At 47.1% G+C, this 16,661-nt stretch overlaps 1 protein-coding gene across 1 annotated transcript in view; it reads right to left on the bottom strand.

Moving 5' to 3' along the window:
- The window catches only part of LOC141152926 (piRNA biogenesis protein EXD1-like), a 107,472-nt gene that overhangs the window by 47,224 nt on the left and 43,587 nt on the right, over positions 1-16,661 (bottom strand). The window contains exons 6-7 of the mRNA XM_073637568.1: positions 3,296-3,382; positions 346-450 (exon numbers count right to left, since the gene is read on the bottom strand). Of these exons, the coding sequence (XP_073493669.1) occupies positions 346-450; positions 3,296-3,382 (192 nt within the window). The remainder of the gene's footprint in view (positions 1-345; positions 451-3,295; positions 3,383-16,661) is intronic.

The following is a 16,661-nucleotide window of genomic DNA, read 5'->3' on the forward strand; positions in this document are numbered from 1 at the left end:
GTACCCATCATCACCTATGTTGTCTCATTATATACAAATGCTTTTAATATTCTTGTATTTATATTTGTATAAATAAACTTATTAGATATATTTTATTTTGCCTGTGAAAAATCTTTTTTTTGTGTGTGTTATTTATAGTTATACGCGTTTGTCCAGTTATATGGATTGTGGCTTTAGGAGTTTCTCTAAAATTAAAATTTATAAGAAAATAGGAAGGAGCAAAGTTCTAGTAAAAGACCATCAATGGTGATTTCACTGATCAGGGAAGCAACTAAAACACAACAACTTCATTTTTATTTTATAGTTTACTTATTGATATATAAAGAAAAAGAAACAAATAAGAACCTTTAGGATGCCTTTGTCTTCAAGCACCATTTGAAGTCCATTCTTGAAAACTTTTGGTCCCAAGAGAAGAATGTCAAAAATATAAACACGGGTTTTGGTTGCTACCTATCAAAAGAAAAACAAAAAAAGACAGTAAGTACGTAAAAAAGCATAAATGATATCTTTGTAAATTCAGAGTTCACCTGAAAAATAACTCATAATTTACATGGAAGTTAAATTTACCTCCTAGGAACAAGCTATGTTGACACTTAAAAGGGACTCTGTCAGCAAAGAATAACTAAGTAGAGGCGCCCAGAGCACCATGGGGCGGCAAGAAGCCAGAGCTGTCAATTAAAGAAGGGGGGGTGGAGCCTGCATATTTCCCTACACATGACAGTGATTCAATTAGCCATCATGTGCCTCTGTGTGAGAGCTGACAACCCGCAGCATAAGTACCCCGAACGGCGGCGCCGCTCCCCGCTAATACGATTCGCTGATTGGTCGCGACCGGCGGCTGCAACCAATCAGCGATATTGGCGCCAAATTTAAACACCGCTCTGCTGATTGCGCCCTGTCGGCCGAATACATATTCTAGAATACCCGATGCTTTAGAATCGGGCCACCATCTAGTTTTCAGATATAATTTTCCTGAGGAACATTATATGACCTATATGTCTACTTAAGTTGGCTTGGCACTCTCCAGAAGGAGAAACGATTCCCCCTAGATGCTCTGTCAGATGCCTCTCTCCAAGCCAAATTAGACCTCCTGCTTTACACTGACGAAGGGCAAACAATCCGAAACAAGTGTCTGCAAATGGAGTGTTCTGGTTTGGCTTCTTATCCCAAGTCATGCGGTAAGGCTAGTTACATAGGTTATCCACTACTTTTTCATTGATGATTCATCCTTGGGATAGGTCATCAATGTCTGATCGGCTGTCACCGATAGCTGATTGGCGGGAGTGCTGGGTGTCAGACCCCAACTAATCAGACATTGATGACCTAAGGCTAGGTCATTAATAAAAAAGTAGTGGACAACCTCTTTAAAGAGTCAATATTGACTCCTAGGATTGCTACATCCAATGTCTTCCTCACTAAAGATGATACTTGCATACTAAATGGGAAAACACTTGTCAGGGAAATATTTAAGTCAGGAAAATATAAACAGAATATTGACCATTCCTCCCAAGCTCCTCTTCTATCTTACCCCTCCCCTATCCACCTTGTCTCCAGACAAGAGCGGACACTTCACGCAGCTGTCTCCAAGCAAACCTCAGCACAAAGCCCCAATTAACACAGTCCAGAGATGACAATCTACAGTTTCTTCCTGCAAATTATCACCCACAGCCAAAATAGCTTACACAAACAAATGCCAGCCAAGAGGAGTCATCAAGCTACTTAGAATGTGAGCCTATGGTCCCTGGCACACGCAGGGGGTAATTAGTGGCAGGATTGTAATAACTTGTCTGCAACTGGGAAGGTTTGCTTTCCCGAGCTTAAAAAAAAAGAGATCTCCAGTCACGTCAACTCCGATATGAAATATGGAATAACTGATTTTCCGTAATTCTGACAATAACTGGACCCATATTTTTGGTGGCAGGGACAGCTAAGAAGCAAGATGCTCAGTTTTTCATAGTCGTAGGCCACTCTGGAGAGCTGTAGAGCAAAAAACCCCAGAATAGTCTGCAACTATGCGATATGTGGTAAAATTAAGGTAAAATCAAAACGGGAAAAATGGCGTAGTATGCAAGCTTCTGCGATCAATGAGCGATGAGTTATTGCAGAAGTTAGCATTTTTAATAAAAATGTACAGGCTGGAGACCGGCCCATATGATGTCACCACAAGGGGCGTGTGGGTAAATTTCCCCTTAGGTATAAGAGAACGCATGAACAATAGAGGAGCACTCATTGCCAGGGGGTATAAGGATTATACGCAGCGGGTCGGTATGATAATGCTCAAATCAAACTGGGGAGCCCCTCCTCCACCTATATTGAATCGTCTCCGCGATCGTATAGTGTAAGTTGTCATCTTTTATCCTGTTTATTTTATGTAACCGCTTATGTATTTTAATGTCTCCTTAATAACATCCTTGTATATATTTTTCCTAAACACTGCCTCCCTTTTGGATTAAATAAAAAATTTAATAGTTCGGTTTCTTTTGTTCTTTAATCGTTCCCTACCCCGAAGCCACATACGCTACCAAAACGCAGTCGTCTGCCCAGGCCTGCATTATATTTCAAATCTGGACGGTGGTGGCAGAGAATAATATTAATTATCGGGCTATCGTGCAGCCAGCAGCAACCGTACGGGGCGTACACACATATTCCTAGAGCTGGAATTCGGAGGTGTGACGCCATACGCTTTCTGCATGCTCGCCGATGCCCAAGGAGTGAGTAGTTCGGATCGTGTGCTCGTGATTCCGGGCGAAATACTGACAGCGTGACGGCATGATGAGATATTGCATGATCTCCCCGGTGTCGTCCCTGTGTGAATTCCTGCCACACTGGGCTCATGAGATAGTTAAAGGGGTTGTCTGGTCAAAATTAATAAGTCTGCAGTTGCTCTGTGTGACTGCAGACTTACAAGTCACCCCCAACGCAGGCACTGTGCTGGTTTCGAAGCAGGGAACCTTCGGAGGGTATGTGTGCGCTATACATACTCCCGGCTAGAGCCTGTCTAGTGGACGCGGCCTTGCTCCATACACTTGTCCGGTCCTGGCTCAGAAACCGGCAAATCCCCGAAGCGCACAGTGTGTGTTCTGGGTGGATTCATAAGTCTACAGTCACACAGAGTGACTACAGACTTATCAATTTGGACCAGACAACCCCTTTAAAGCTGCTTAGAGGACAGCAAACTGTAGTGCCCAGCGCCAGGCAGCTGCTGCCAAGTACAAGAAGAACTTATGACAGATGAACTGCTGTACTCAAAGATTAAAGTTCTGAGCCAAAACACACAAGTAACCCAATCTCTTACCTGCAGCCAACAGAGCTTTCCATGGCAAGACACATTGAGTGCAACGGCAGCTAACCCAAGTACTTTTTGATTCTGGAGATTCATGATCTGTTAAAAAGAAATGTTAATTTTTAGTGATTTTATTCAGATACAACGTATTCCACTTTAGTGAAAAGGCAAGCAATTAATCTCTAACCCCTTAACGGCGAGGCCTATATTGTACTGATGTGTCACATTTCAAGTTGCAATAACTATGGAATGATGTTTCTTTCTAAAGTGATTTTAAGATTATTTTTTCATGACACACTAAACTTTGCCTTCATTTTAGGTTGACATGTTTTAAGTTAATTAAAAAAAAAAAAAAATTGGAGACATTGTCACCTTTCAAACTTGTAGGCCCTGATTCTTTATTCTTTTTGAGACTTGCTTGGAGTAAAAATTTAAGTTTTTAGGTTTGCGCCAAATTTATCGCTTTTCACCATTTTTACGTTTGCTTTTCATTTAAACGACAAAATGCGCTAAGTTTTCATCACACAGATATTTTCAGCTAATTCATCATTTGAGAGTTTACGAACACGTCACAAATAGTGTTGAGCATTCCGATACTGAAATATCAGGTATCGGCCGATATTCGCGGTATCGGAATTCCGATACTTAATTCCGATACTTTTAGAATATCGGATACCGGAATCGGAAGTTCCCATAATGCAATGAGCCAGTTTCATTTTATTCAGCTAATGAGGATCCCAAGAAGTGTGGGCACATCCTGTTAGGCATGTAGGCATGTTAACTAATGGCATGGCTGTGATTGGCTGCTGAAATGATGTCATAATGCACTATAAAAGCCGCCGCCATTTTCAGCTCACTCTGCTGTGAATTCAGTTAGGGATAGGACGCTGTTGTTCTGAGGGACAGTTTTAGCTACCTATTTGCTCTATTATGCTTTACCCAAGCTACTTTATAAATCGCTGTGCCTTGCAGCACTAGTGCACAGTTCTCTGTGCTGTTCACGGCTGTCTGCAAGGTCTGTGTGTGTGAGTGCAGCTCACGCTGTGGTGTGTGCTTCAGCCACATCTGGTTGTAGAGCACTCAGCGTGCGTCACTGCCTCATACATTGTCCTTTTTTGCTAATTGATCATTTTTCCTGATTTCTCCTATTAGTGTGGTGGTTCCATCCGTATTCAGCTACACTGGTTCCAAACACACTATATAGGAGTAGATAGAGAAGTTTTTTTGGTCTTGCAGCGCTAGTGCATAGTGCTCTGCATCTTCACTGTTCATCGCTGTCTACAAGGTCTCTGTGTGTGAGTGCAGCTCACGCTGTGGTGTGTTCTTCAGCCACATCTGGTTGTAGAGCACTCAGCGTGCGTCACTGCCTCATACATTGTCCTTTTTTGCTAATTGATCATTTTTCCTGATTTCTCCTATTAGTGTGGTGGTTCCATCCGTATCCAGCGAGATTAGTTCCAAACACACTATATAGGAGTAGATAGAGGAGCCTTTCTGCAGCATTGGGCCCTGCAGCCCCAGCCAGATCAGTATTAGCCTATTTTTTGGAGCCTCATCCATTGCATTGTAGGTTACCTTCCTGCAATGTAATAGCTACAAAAAGTTTGTGATACTATCGGTATTACATCTTTGGGCACATCCAGTGTCTTTTTGTGACAAAAAAAACTAAATAAAGTTCACCAAACACTCCACTTTACAGTTGTGTAGGCCACATTAGCTCATATTAAAGTCTAGTCCACACTTTATAAAATTAGTGTTTCTTATACCTGTTAGCAGCTGTTCAGGAATAAGCACACAAAGCCCTTAGTACTTTTCTGCCTATCTTTATCAGTCTACCAAGATGAAAAAAGGCAGGGAGTAAGGAATGTGGTCGTGGGCGTGGAGTTTCTGCAGGGAGAAGACGTGAGGATTCTGTGCCTGCAGGGAGAGGACGTGGGGATTCTGTGCCTGCTGCGGGCACCAGTGACTCAGCATCCCCCAGTTTTACCAGGGAACAGTCCCTTAGGCACAGCTTTGTAGGAGCTAGCCGTACCCCACTGCTGCGGGAGGACCAAATTGAAGCCGTTGTCGGATGGATGGCAGCTAACGCATCGACTTCAATTAGTTCCAGATTCTCTCAGGTCCTGAGCACTGAAGAGCACCCATCTGTCTCTTCACCACCTGCCAAATTGCCCAGGCAGTCAGAGAGCCCTGGACAGGAGCCATCTCTTCTTCTGTTCTTTGAATCTCTTGGCTAGGAAAGAGGGGGCCAGCCAAGCAGAAGTCGAGAATTTGAAGAAGAGGTAGTATGCAGTGATGCGCAACCGTTTTGTCTCTCTGAATCTGAAGAAGCGGGTGGGCCAGTGCCTATGGTCAGCAGCACACCTCAGTACGCATCTGATGATGAGACTCAGGTGCCACTTTCTGGTGCGTACTGTGCTCTCGAGACTACCCAGGAGAAGCAGTTGTTTGAAGAGGGTGGTGTAGATGATGAGGTCCTTGACCCATCATGGCGTGAGGGACAAGAAGGTGGTGGCAGCAGTTCTGAAGAAGAGATTCCCCGAACGGCCCAAAAAGGAGGGAGAGGGAGGGGGCAGACTTGGTTGCCTGTAGCCTCCACTTCGGCACCCATTAGGAGCATGGCTCTTCCAAAATCCAAAGTGGGCGCTCCCAAGACTTGCAGTGCCTGGTCCTTTTTTGACACAGTTGCAGATGACATTTGCTTTGTCAAATGCAAGCTGTGTAATCAGAAGGTGAAAAGAGGGAAAAGTGTCAGCAACCTCAATACCACAAATATGTGGAAACATGTGCGGACCAAGCACATGGTTGAGTTAGAAAAACACACTGAAGACCTAGGCCAACCTACAGCGCCACCTACCACCTCTTCAGCTCGTGTTGTAGCCTCTTCCTCCAGCTCACACACAGCTGGTTCGGCTTCCTCACAGGATCGCCATGGAAGAACCTCTAGCACTGTTGCACAGAGACACAGTGTAATTCCACCCACAGCACCACGTTCCCTGTCATCCTCACACTCCCAGGCCAGTCTACAGCCATCGTTAGCACAGGCATGGGAGAAAAGGCGCCCATACTTGGCAAACCACCCCCAAGCACAGGCTCTGAATGCTGGCATTGCAAAACTACTGGCCCTTGAAATGCTATCATTCAGGCTGGTGGAGACTGACACGTTCCGTAACTTTATGGCATTGGCAGTCCCACAATACAAGGTGCACAGCCGCTTTTATTTCAGCAGGCAAGCCGTCCCTGCCCTGCAACAGCATGTGGAGGGAAAAATTAAACATGCGCTACAAAACGCCGTCAGTAGCAAGGTCCACCTGACCACCGATGCGTGGACCAGTAAGCATGGACAGGGACGATACCTTTCCCTCACTGCCCATTGGGTAAATGTTGAGGAGCCGGGTACAGATCTTGAGAGTGGCGATGTACATGTTCTGGCAACTCCAAGGATTTCAGGATTCCAGTCTGTACACATTGACTCCTCCTCATACACCAGTTCCTCTGAATCAGCGCTGCAGGAGCAGTCACGGTCTACCTCCACATCGACCCGTGAACGGTTACCTGTTATGATGACCGATATGAGCACAGCCGTGGCCAAACGTCAACAGGCCGTATTAAAATTAATTTCTTTGGGGAATCGAAGCCACACAGCACAGGAGCTCTGGAATGCCATCAAGCAGCAGAGCGACGTGTGGTTTGTGCCAGCGAATCTCCAGGCATGGTAGTGTGTGACAATGGCCGAAATCTGGTGGCAGCTCTGGGCCTAGGCAACCTCACTCACATCCCATGTCTGGCACATGTGCTCAACTTGGTCGTGCAGAGTTTTTTGAGGGACTATCCAGATCCTGATGCACTGCTGCACAAGGTCCGCATAGAGTGCGCTCACTTGCGGCGTTCCAGCAACGCAAGATCGCGCATTGCAGCTCTGCAGTGCCGATTAAGTCTTCCGGAACATCGCATCACATGTGACCTACCCACCAGGTGGAATTCAATGTTACATATGTTGGAGAGGTTGTGTGAGCAGCAGGCAGCAGTAATAGAGTACCAGCTGCAGCAGGCGCAAACAAGTCGCACTGCGCGCCGTTCACACTTCACCACCACTGAGTGGGCCTCTATGAAGGACATTTGCCACATTTTGCGTGCCTTCGATTATTCCACGCGGATGGCGAGTGCAGATGATGCACTAGTCAGCATGACTATCCCCCTTATCTGCCTGCTTGAAAAAACACTGCAAGCACTAAGGGACGAGGTTTTGGAAGAGGTGGAGGATGAGGAGTCACAAATGCCATCTGCTTCTGTACAGTCTGCGCAACGTGGTTCCTCACAAAGGCCTAGGCAGGGGACACTGTGAGGAGGATGAGGAGGAGTCAATGGAGGAGGAAGACATCTGTCCAGAGGAGGGAGGTACACAATGCTCTAGTAGTCAGTATCTAGAGAGGGTGGGGTGATGCAGAGCAGGCAGAGATTACGCCTCAAGCAGGGGACAGCGTTTCTTGGCCAGTTGGCAGTCTGCAGCACATGGTTGATTTCATGCTGCAGTGCCTGAGAAACGACCGCCGCATCGCCCACATTCTCAACATGGCTGATTATTGGGTGTCCACCCTCCTAGATCCTCGCTACCGGGACAACTTACAAAGCCTCATAACACCGTTGAACCGGGAGCGTAAAATGCGAGAGTACCAAGACGCACTGGTGCATTCCATCATGTTCTCCATTCCAACCGACAGCAGTGCTGCTAGTGCTTTACAAAGCAGCTCAGTGCGTCGAGGCAGTGGAGGAAGCTCTGCACAAAGAGGGAGCAGGAGCAGAAGCAGCGCCTCAGCACAAGGCAAGACCACTATGGCCGAAATGTGGCAAAGTTTTGTGTCCCCGCCGCCACAAATGTCTACACCATCACAGACGGCTCCAGTCAGCAGGAGGCAACGTTTCCGTCAGATGGTGACAGACTACATGTCTTGCCCTCTCAGTGTACTCCCAGACGGCTCTTCTCCCTTCAAGTTTTGGGTCTCTACACTGGATACATGGCCAGAGCTTAGTCAGTATGCATTGGAGGTGCTGGCTTGCCCTGCTGCTAGTGTATCATCGGAACGCGTCTTTAGTGCCGCAGGTGGTGTACTAACAGACCGTCGCATGCGCCTATCCTCCGATAACGTTGACCGGCTTACTTTTCTGAAAATGAACAAGGCCTGGATCTCGCATGAATTTGCCAGTCCTCTTCCAGAATAAATAATTGGTTGGCAACAGTATCCAGGTCTCCTGTTGTGTTCATGTTTCTACCACCTGAACTGTAATCCCTGAGCTCCAACACCGCCAGTTGCTGATCAGAAGTGCCGTCAGCACAGTCAACACTTGTTGCCGTGTAATTGGGGTTCAGTAACGTCAGCAGATCCCCAGCTGTGTGTCCGGCAAATTCTCCTGCTCTGTCCACATTCTCACTAATACAGATTTTAAAGTTGCTCCAATTAGACCTCTGGCTCCTCTGTTTTCAAAAATTACCCTGGGCTCCAACACCGCTAGTTGCTGCTCAGAAGTGTCGTCTGCACAGTCAACATTTGCTGCCGTGTTATTGGGGTTCAGTATCGTCAGCTGCTCCCCAGCTGTCTGTCCGGCAAATTCTGCTCTGTCCACATTCACATTACTAGTCTACTACTGATTTTAAACTTGCTCCAATTAGACTTCTGGCTCCTCTGTTTTTAGTATTTACCCTAGGCTCCAACACCACCAGTTGCTGATCAGAAGTGTCGTCTGCACAGTCAACATTTGCTACCGTGTTATTGGGGTTCAGTATCGTCAGCTGATCCCCAGCTGTCTGTCCGGCAAATTCTGCTCTGTCCACATTCACATTACTAGTCTACTACGGATTTTAAACTTGCTCCAATTAGGCCTCTGGCTCCACTCTGGTTTTAGTATTTACCCTGGGTTCCAGTACCGTCAGCTGGTTCTCGGCAGTGTCTTTGGCACGGGTACTCCCTCCTGCCCAGCCTGGTTCCAGCACGCCACCTGTTTCCGGGTAGTGTCAACGTCACTTTGCCTCCAATGCGTTGTCCTGTCGTGTTGCGGTCGGGTTAGCCGACTCTATGGTGCCTGCAGTTTAGGTGACTCCTATGTGGGCTGCGGGATCTGGCAATGAAGGCTGGTTCCATAGTGCCAATAGGACAAGCACCCCCTGTAGGACTGTGGGTTTCGGTAACTGCGGCCGGCTCGCGGCATTGAAACTTTTTTTTTCATGGGTACCTTCTGCTACCCATCCGGGTTCCAGTACCGTCAGCTGTTTCCCGGCAGTGTCTTTGGCACGGGTACTCCCTCCGGCCCAGCCTGGTTCCAGCACGCCAGCTGTTTCCGGGTAGTGTCAACGTCACTTTGCCTCCAATGCGTTGTCCTGTCGTGTTGCGGTCGGGTTAGCCCCGAAGAAGACGAGGACCCCGAAGACGATGACCCTGAAGACGAGGACCCTGAAGACCACCCCGAAGAAGACGAGGACCCCGAAGACGACGACCCTGAAGACCACCCGAAGAAGACGAGGACCTCGAAGACCAGCCCGAAGAAGACCAAGAAGAAGACCCTGAAGAAGATGACCAAGAGGACAAAGAACAAGAAGACAACCACCAAGAAACAGAAGAACAAGAGACAGAAAACCAAGAAGCAGAAGAACAAGAAGCTGTAGAACAAAAAGAGGAAGAACATTAAAGCATAAGACTAAAAATCAGAGCAAAAGATATTATCTAAATTAGAAGCAGAAGAAGACTAAGCAGTGTATGGGGGTGAGTCCGTTCCTCCTCGTGGTGCCCCTGGAAAAGACCTGCTGCTGCAGGCCAAACTGAACGCGGACAAATCCTGTTGTAAATCTTTTGTGACAGGCAGAACGAAAGGTGTAATGTTCAAACTTTATAGATAACAACTACAGGAATGCCTGTCACAAATAAGAATATGATGAAGAAGAAGAATATGAAGAAGATGAAGAAGTAGAATATGAAGAAGAATAATAGTTGATTAAGAAGAATATGAAGACTGTAAAAAAAAAAAGAATAAAACGAAGAAGGTGAAGAAGAAGTTGATGTAAAAGATGCTGAGGATGATGAAGGAGAAAGTGTGGGAGAAGTAAAAAAGAAGGTGAAGAGCATGGAAGTAGTGAAACATAAATATCTGACAAAATATAAAAAAGCTTAACAGTCAATATTTCCATTACTCAGAAAGTCTTAAAAAAAATATTAATTCCTGCTTAGAGTTGAGCGGTGTTCGAATCGAACTGTTCGCCAATCTCAAATTCGAGCTGTTTTGGGCGGTGTTCGAGCCGTTCGACGAACCCGAACGATTTGAAAAAAATCCGGCTGTTCGAGGTTATGTTCGATAACTGTGCACCAAAATCGTAACTGGATTTTTTCACAGTAATGCTGATAATCAATGTTAATACACAGTTTGAGGGTACAGCGGGGCGGGGGGAGGGGCAGGGGATGGATCTCTGCAGGAATAATGAAGATCTCCATTTTTTTTCTCTTTCCCGCATTTACAGTGGGGAGGTGCAGTCTGTCAGCCTATCAGCAGAGCACACACGGAGCAAACTGCTTTTTTTCACACAAGCAAGGGCATGGTGTCATTGGCAGTGTATGTCACATGTCCTTGCCCTATAAGACCCAGCCATTTTCCCCGTCGCCACCATTTTCTCACTGCTGCTGCTGTTAGCGCTATATTGTGTAACTGAATTGCAAGCGAATTTTCGCTTAAATAGACAATGGTTTAGGGAGTAGTGACTAGTTGTAATTCCAGCCCTTTTGAGGGCTAGGTTACATCAGTTCCTATCACTTTTTGCCACGCAGGTCTGTTTTAGTGCTGTGCAAGTGTTTTTCACAGCATTTGGCTAAATCTAGCTAAGCAAATCCTTTTGGGCCTGTAGCAGTGTGTGTTAGTCAGTGGAGTAGCCTATCTGTGTTGCAAGCTACACCACCTATGTATGTAATACAAATTTTTTACTGCACCTAGCCAAGTAAAACCTTTTGGGCCTGTAGCAGTGTGTGGTACTCATTCTATTAGGCCATCTATACCAAGCTCCACCAGCTTTCAAATTACTAATAATTTTTAGCTGCATCTTGCCTGGAAAATAATTTTGGGCATATTAGCACAGTGTGGTACTCATTCTATTAGGCCATCTATACTAAGCTCCACCAGCTTTCAAATTACTAATAATTTTTAGCTGCATCTTGCCTGGAAAATAATTTTGGGCATATTAGCAGTGTGTGCTACTCATTCTATTAGGCCATCTATACCAAGCTCCACCAGCTTTCAAATTACTAATAATTTTTAGCTGCATCTAGCCCGGAAAATAATTTTTCTTCCCAATAGTGGTAGCAATAGAAATATGGGGCGCGCGCCTGGCTAACAAAAATATACGCTTCATAACAAAAAATACCAGCCTAGCGCACTGCATTAATAAGATGGCACCATCGTCTCTCCCAGTGCTAGGCCTACTACGCCGGCTAGCATTCCTGTGCCTAAAACACAATGTATGGGTCCGCGCTAGCCACGATGCTGAGGGGTCTAAAGCTGCTGCTAACGCTTTATCACAATTCAATTGGCAGATTTTCACAGAGCTCCCCCCCCCCCCAACGCCCACCCATCGGGCAACAGTTGCCCACCCTCCCTATGGGATCTAGTGGCGAATAGGTGATGCCATTAATCAGAGCGTCAGTTGCCCCGTCTACGTGGCAAGCATACGTTAAGGCATGGGAAGAGTGGACACGACTAGTAGCAGGCAGACGGGTTGACCAATGTGAACAAGCCAGATCACAAGTCACCATAGAATTTCTCCACCAGCTAATGATGAGGGGTATATCAGGGGCGTCAGCGCAGCGGTGTCTGACCGGAGTAGCATTTCACTTCCAACTACTGAATTGGGGAGATGTGACAAAGAAATTCATCATCAGATAATCCATAAAAGGGTGGAAAAGGGGTCAGCCAAGTCAGGAGTGTAGACGTCCCGTCAAGTGTCATTAAAACTGATTTCTCACATCTTATCCCTAACACCATTAACATGACACTCACAATTTGAAGCAACACTACTGTCTACTGCATTTGCGATCGCCTTCTTCGGGGCGCTATGCATAAGCGAATTAGTCCCTCAATCCAAAATTACCACCAGTGGAGGCTTATTACACCAGGACGTAGTCATAGCCAATATTGCAATACGTCTACGCATACGCCAATCGAAAACGGTTCCAGCGGGCAGGGGCACTTGGGTACTTCTACAACCCACAAATGGTATGCTGAGTCGGGTAACAATAGTAAAAACATATCTAACCATCAGATCACAAAGTAATTTATTCCTATCACACATTGATGGAACGCCATTATCAAGATACCAGTTCCAAGCTATATTTAATAAATGCATAACATCGGCAGGGAACCACCCCAAAGATTACGGGACACACTCATTCCGCATAGGCGTGGCCACGGAAGCAGCAAGAGCAGGACTGTCCGAAACGGAAGTTCAGAGGACAGGGAGATGGCGATCCACGTGTTTGGCGAGATACATAAGACCGGACTTGTTATCCTAACGTGGTTTGTTTCTTTTACAGGTGACGCTAAGCCAACAGTGTGGATGATAGGCCACTCGTATATATATAGGGCAGAAAAAAGGGAGAAAGTACGCCCAGGCGGGAGGAAATTAGAGTTTCATAACACATATTTCAACTGGAGAGGTATTAGAGGCCTGCTATGGCCACAGGTACTAATGGAGGTAATCAAGGTAGGGAGAGAGGCAAGAGGTCCGGTCATCTTAGTTATACAGGCCGGGGGAAAAGACCTAGGTCATCACAAGAGCGCATAACTAATGGCAATAATGAAACGAGACACTGAGTGCTTCAGAGAATTTTTCACAAAACTAACTATAGTATGGTCAGAGATTGTGCCGATAGCAGTATGGCAAGGTGCGCGAGACATCACGGCCATCAAACGGACAAGGAGGGTAATAAATATTTGGATGGCAAAATTTAGAAGAGACAGAGGCGGTGTAGTGATACGACACCGACAACTGGAAGGAGATAAAGCAGGCCTCATACAGCCCGACGGTGTTCACTTAATGGATATTGGACTGGACATATTCCTGTCAGGACTCCAGGACGGAGTGGAACAAGAGTTAAGAGTGATGGATGGGGGTCAGAGTCCTGCATACGAGTACGCAGGATCCTCCGTAGCCTGGAAATAGAAAGGACATGTTGGTGAGTTACACATGTTGGCCAACTTGCCGGTGTGGAGACCCAGGGCATGCTGCAACAAGCTGAATTATTTTAGAAATAAAATGCCTTTCTAATGGAATGAGTATAAAAAGAGTTAATAAAGCTGTGACCGATCCTCACCCATCCAGTTGTAAGAGTTACATTATTGTATTGTCAAGTAAAGGGGGGCGGTAGGGGGGCTGAGTGTCTGGGTTTGGTTGGGGGTCTCCACAGTCTGCCTAGGCTAGATGCATTTAAAAATTCTTATTATTAGATACACAGGCGGTGCAGCTTGCTTCACAGCTGGGCTACTACGACCAAAGTATTGCCTAGGCTAGATGCAGTTAAAAATTCTACGCTGACTAGCAGACACTGAAGCTTTGGAGCAGACCTCTGAGTAAACAGCTCTTCAGACTCAACCATCTGTGTTACCCCAAGCCATAGTGTATGTAGTTTCTTACAGTTGAAAGGGGGGAACGACCAAGCCCACCTGGAATTGACGATGCCAACATCACGTAAAACACAGCAAGGGGACTCCAAAAAGAGTCTCCATTTTTTCCAAAAATTGTTCTACAGACACCACTTAAGTGGCATCAATTGCCCCAGAGTTGCTTAAAACGGTTGGTGAGGTGATTTTACCAAATCCTTAAGCTTTTAGTCTCCCTAGGATGACACAGGGGTAGAAAAGTCCTTGCGGATCCATGATTTGTTCATCTTTATGAACGTGAGTCTGTCCACATTCTCAGTGGACAGCCACGTGCGCTTATCTGTCAGCACACCACCAGCAGCGCTGAACACACGTTCAGAGAGAACGCTGGCTGCAGAGCATGACAAGATCTCCAAGGCGTGAGTGGCGAGCTCCGGACATTTTTCCAGATTGGTATCCCAAAATGAGCAAGGGTCCAGTGACACAGTCATGGCTTCGATGTTCACTTGGAGATACTACTGTACCATCCTCTCTAGGCGTGGACTATGTGTCAGACTTCTTGTTTCCTGTGGCCTTGCAAAGGATAGTCTAAAAAAGTGGTGAAACGATTCTACAAAATTGCTGTTACCAGCAGATACTGTGTTACTGTTACGGTTTGAGTGATGAAGACTCGACAGTCCCACGGTTGGCAAGTTAGAACTGTGAGATTCACTACGTGCACCACTGGTGTTTTGTGGAAAAGCACATGTAAAGTTCAGCAACAGCATCTGCTGATACGCCTGCATGCGTGAATCCCTTTTTATGGCAGGAATTATTTCGGCAAATTTACTTTTGAACCGGAGATCTAAGAGTGTGACAACCCAGTAGTCGGGATTACTTTGAATTCTGACAATCCGAGGGTCATGTTGCAGGTAGTGCAGCAAGAAGGCACTCATGTGTCTTGCGCATCCAGGAGGACCAAGTCCTTGTGTTGGTAGCGAGGTAAGAATCATGCTTCCTTCCTCTGCCCTCTCCCACCAACCTCGCACAACAGAAATGTGATCAAGGTCTCCCTCATCTGATGAGTCTTCCATGCCCATCGCCAGTTCGTCCTCCACTTCTTCCTCGGCTCCTGCACCTTCCTCAACAGTTTGGCTGCTACCATGCGCCCTGGTTAATCCCTCTCCCCCACGCTCCCATGCCTGCCGCCCTGGTGCTGCCAACCATCTGGACCTTGGAGATGTTATCCCTTCCGCATACGACTCCTCCTCTACTTCCTCCACCTCCTCTTGTCTCACCACCTGACTCTGAATTCTGTTTAACGTGTGCTCCAGCATGTAAATCACCGGAATAGTCATGCTGATAATGGCATCGTCGTCAGCACTAAACATCTTCGTCGCCATTTCAAAACTATGCAGAAGAGTGTGTGGCGCCCCTCAGGGTTCAGTCGCAACAGATGTACTGCATCTCACCCAGATTTGTGGTATCTCACCCTCAGGTAAGGAAGGAGTATGGCTCAGGACCCTAACACCTGCATCCAACATATACCCGCAGTGGGGGTAGGGCGAGATTGCTCCTAAGGGAGAGCACAGTCCCAGGTCCCTAGCTGGCGGGAGGGTCCTATGTAGTGGGTGTGGGTGGAGAAAGCAGCTTAAGGGAACACATGACAGGGAGAATATAAATAGGAAGCCACCTTAGAAAGAGCAAGCCAGTCAGGAGGAGAAGTGACAGGAGCAGAGGCTCTGCATGAGCTCTGCTCCGGAGGAGGGCCTAGCCTGGGAGGCCCAGGACTGAAGGAGAGAAGAGAGGAGTGGGAGAAGGAAGGCTCCAGGAACCGAAGGTACCCTAGGGGTATGGGCCGTGCAGAAGGCCACCCGTATGCCCGCTGCTACCAGGAAGTAGAGGGGTCAGGCCAGATAAGGGGAACCGGTCCCTTAACTAGCGGAGAAACAGCAAGGCTCAACTAGAAACCGGAGACTGCAGCATTTCATGTACTGCAGGCCAAAGTCCACACCAGTCTCACTAAGAAGGTAGCCACATAGGACCCAGGGGACGGAACACATGTTGCCGCCAAGGCCCGAGGATACCGGATAGAAGTGTCACTGGGTGTGAGGTGCAGGGAGAAGGCCAGAGAAAGGACACACAGAAGGGGGTCCTGCTATCTGGGGGTGGACTGAGCCCCTCACCGAGTACGCACAGCACGACGGGGGGAGATTGCTCTGGTACCTGTAATCTGGACTGCAACAACTGTGAGTAAAGATCTTGGGACTGCATCACACGGACTCTGTGTTCATTAATGACTTCCTGCACTACAACCACCATCATCCACCCACACTGCCCTGAAGCTACACTCTTCCTGTGGGGAGTAATAATACCATTGCTGCAAAACCACCAGCTTCAGAGGACTGTTCCGCAGCGGCGGCCCCTTTGGCCGCACTCCACAGGTGGCGTAGTCGGACATTATAAAACCCATATATACAAATTATACTTGGATTGACCGCCCTCGGTCACGGACCGGGTCACCGCCACAGTGACTACAACCCCCAGCATCTACCGGCCCGGCTCCGGGTACCCCATGGCCCAGGGGGCGCGTCAACTTCATAGGTCCCGGATCTGAGACCACTCCTCCAGCGTGATTTGCCCCACCTCTGGATCTCGTTGGCCCAGGCTATACGTCAGAACGTATTGCACAAGGGCTTGTCGGTGCTGCCACAGTCGCTGCAACATGTGCAGAGTTGAATTCCACCGTGTTGGCACAATGCATTTTAGC

This window comes from Phyllobates terribilis, unplaced genomic scaffold, assembly GCF_046119375.1.
Source record: "Phyllobates terribilis strain yellow unplaced genomic scaffold, ASM4611937v1 Scaffold_7__3_contigs__length_470593459, whole genome shotgun sequence".
In the NCBI taxonomy this organism is placed as follows: Eukaryota; Metazoa; Chordata; class Amphibia; order Anura; family Dendrobatidae; genus Phyllobates; species Phyllobates terribilis.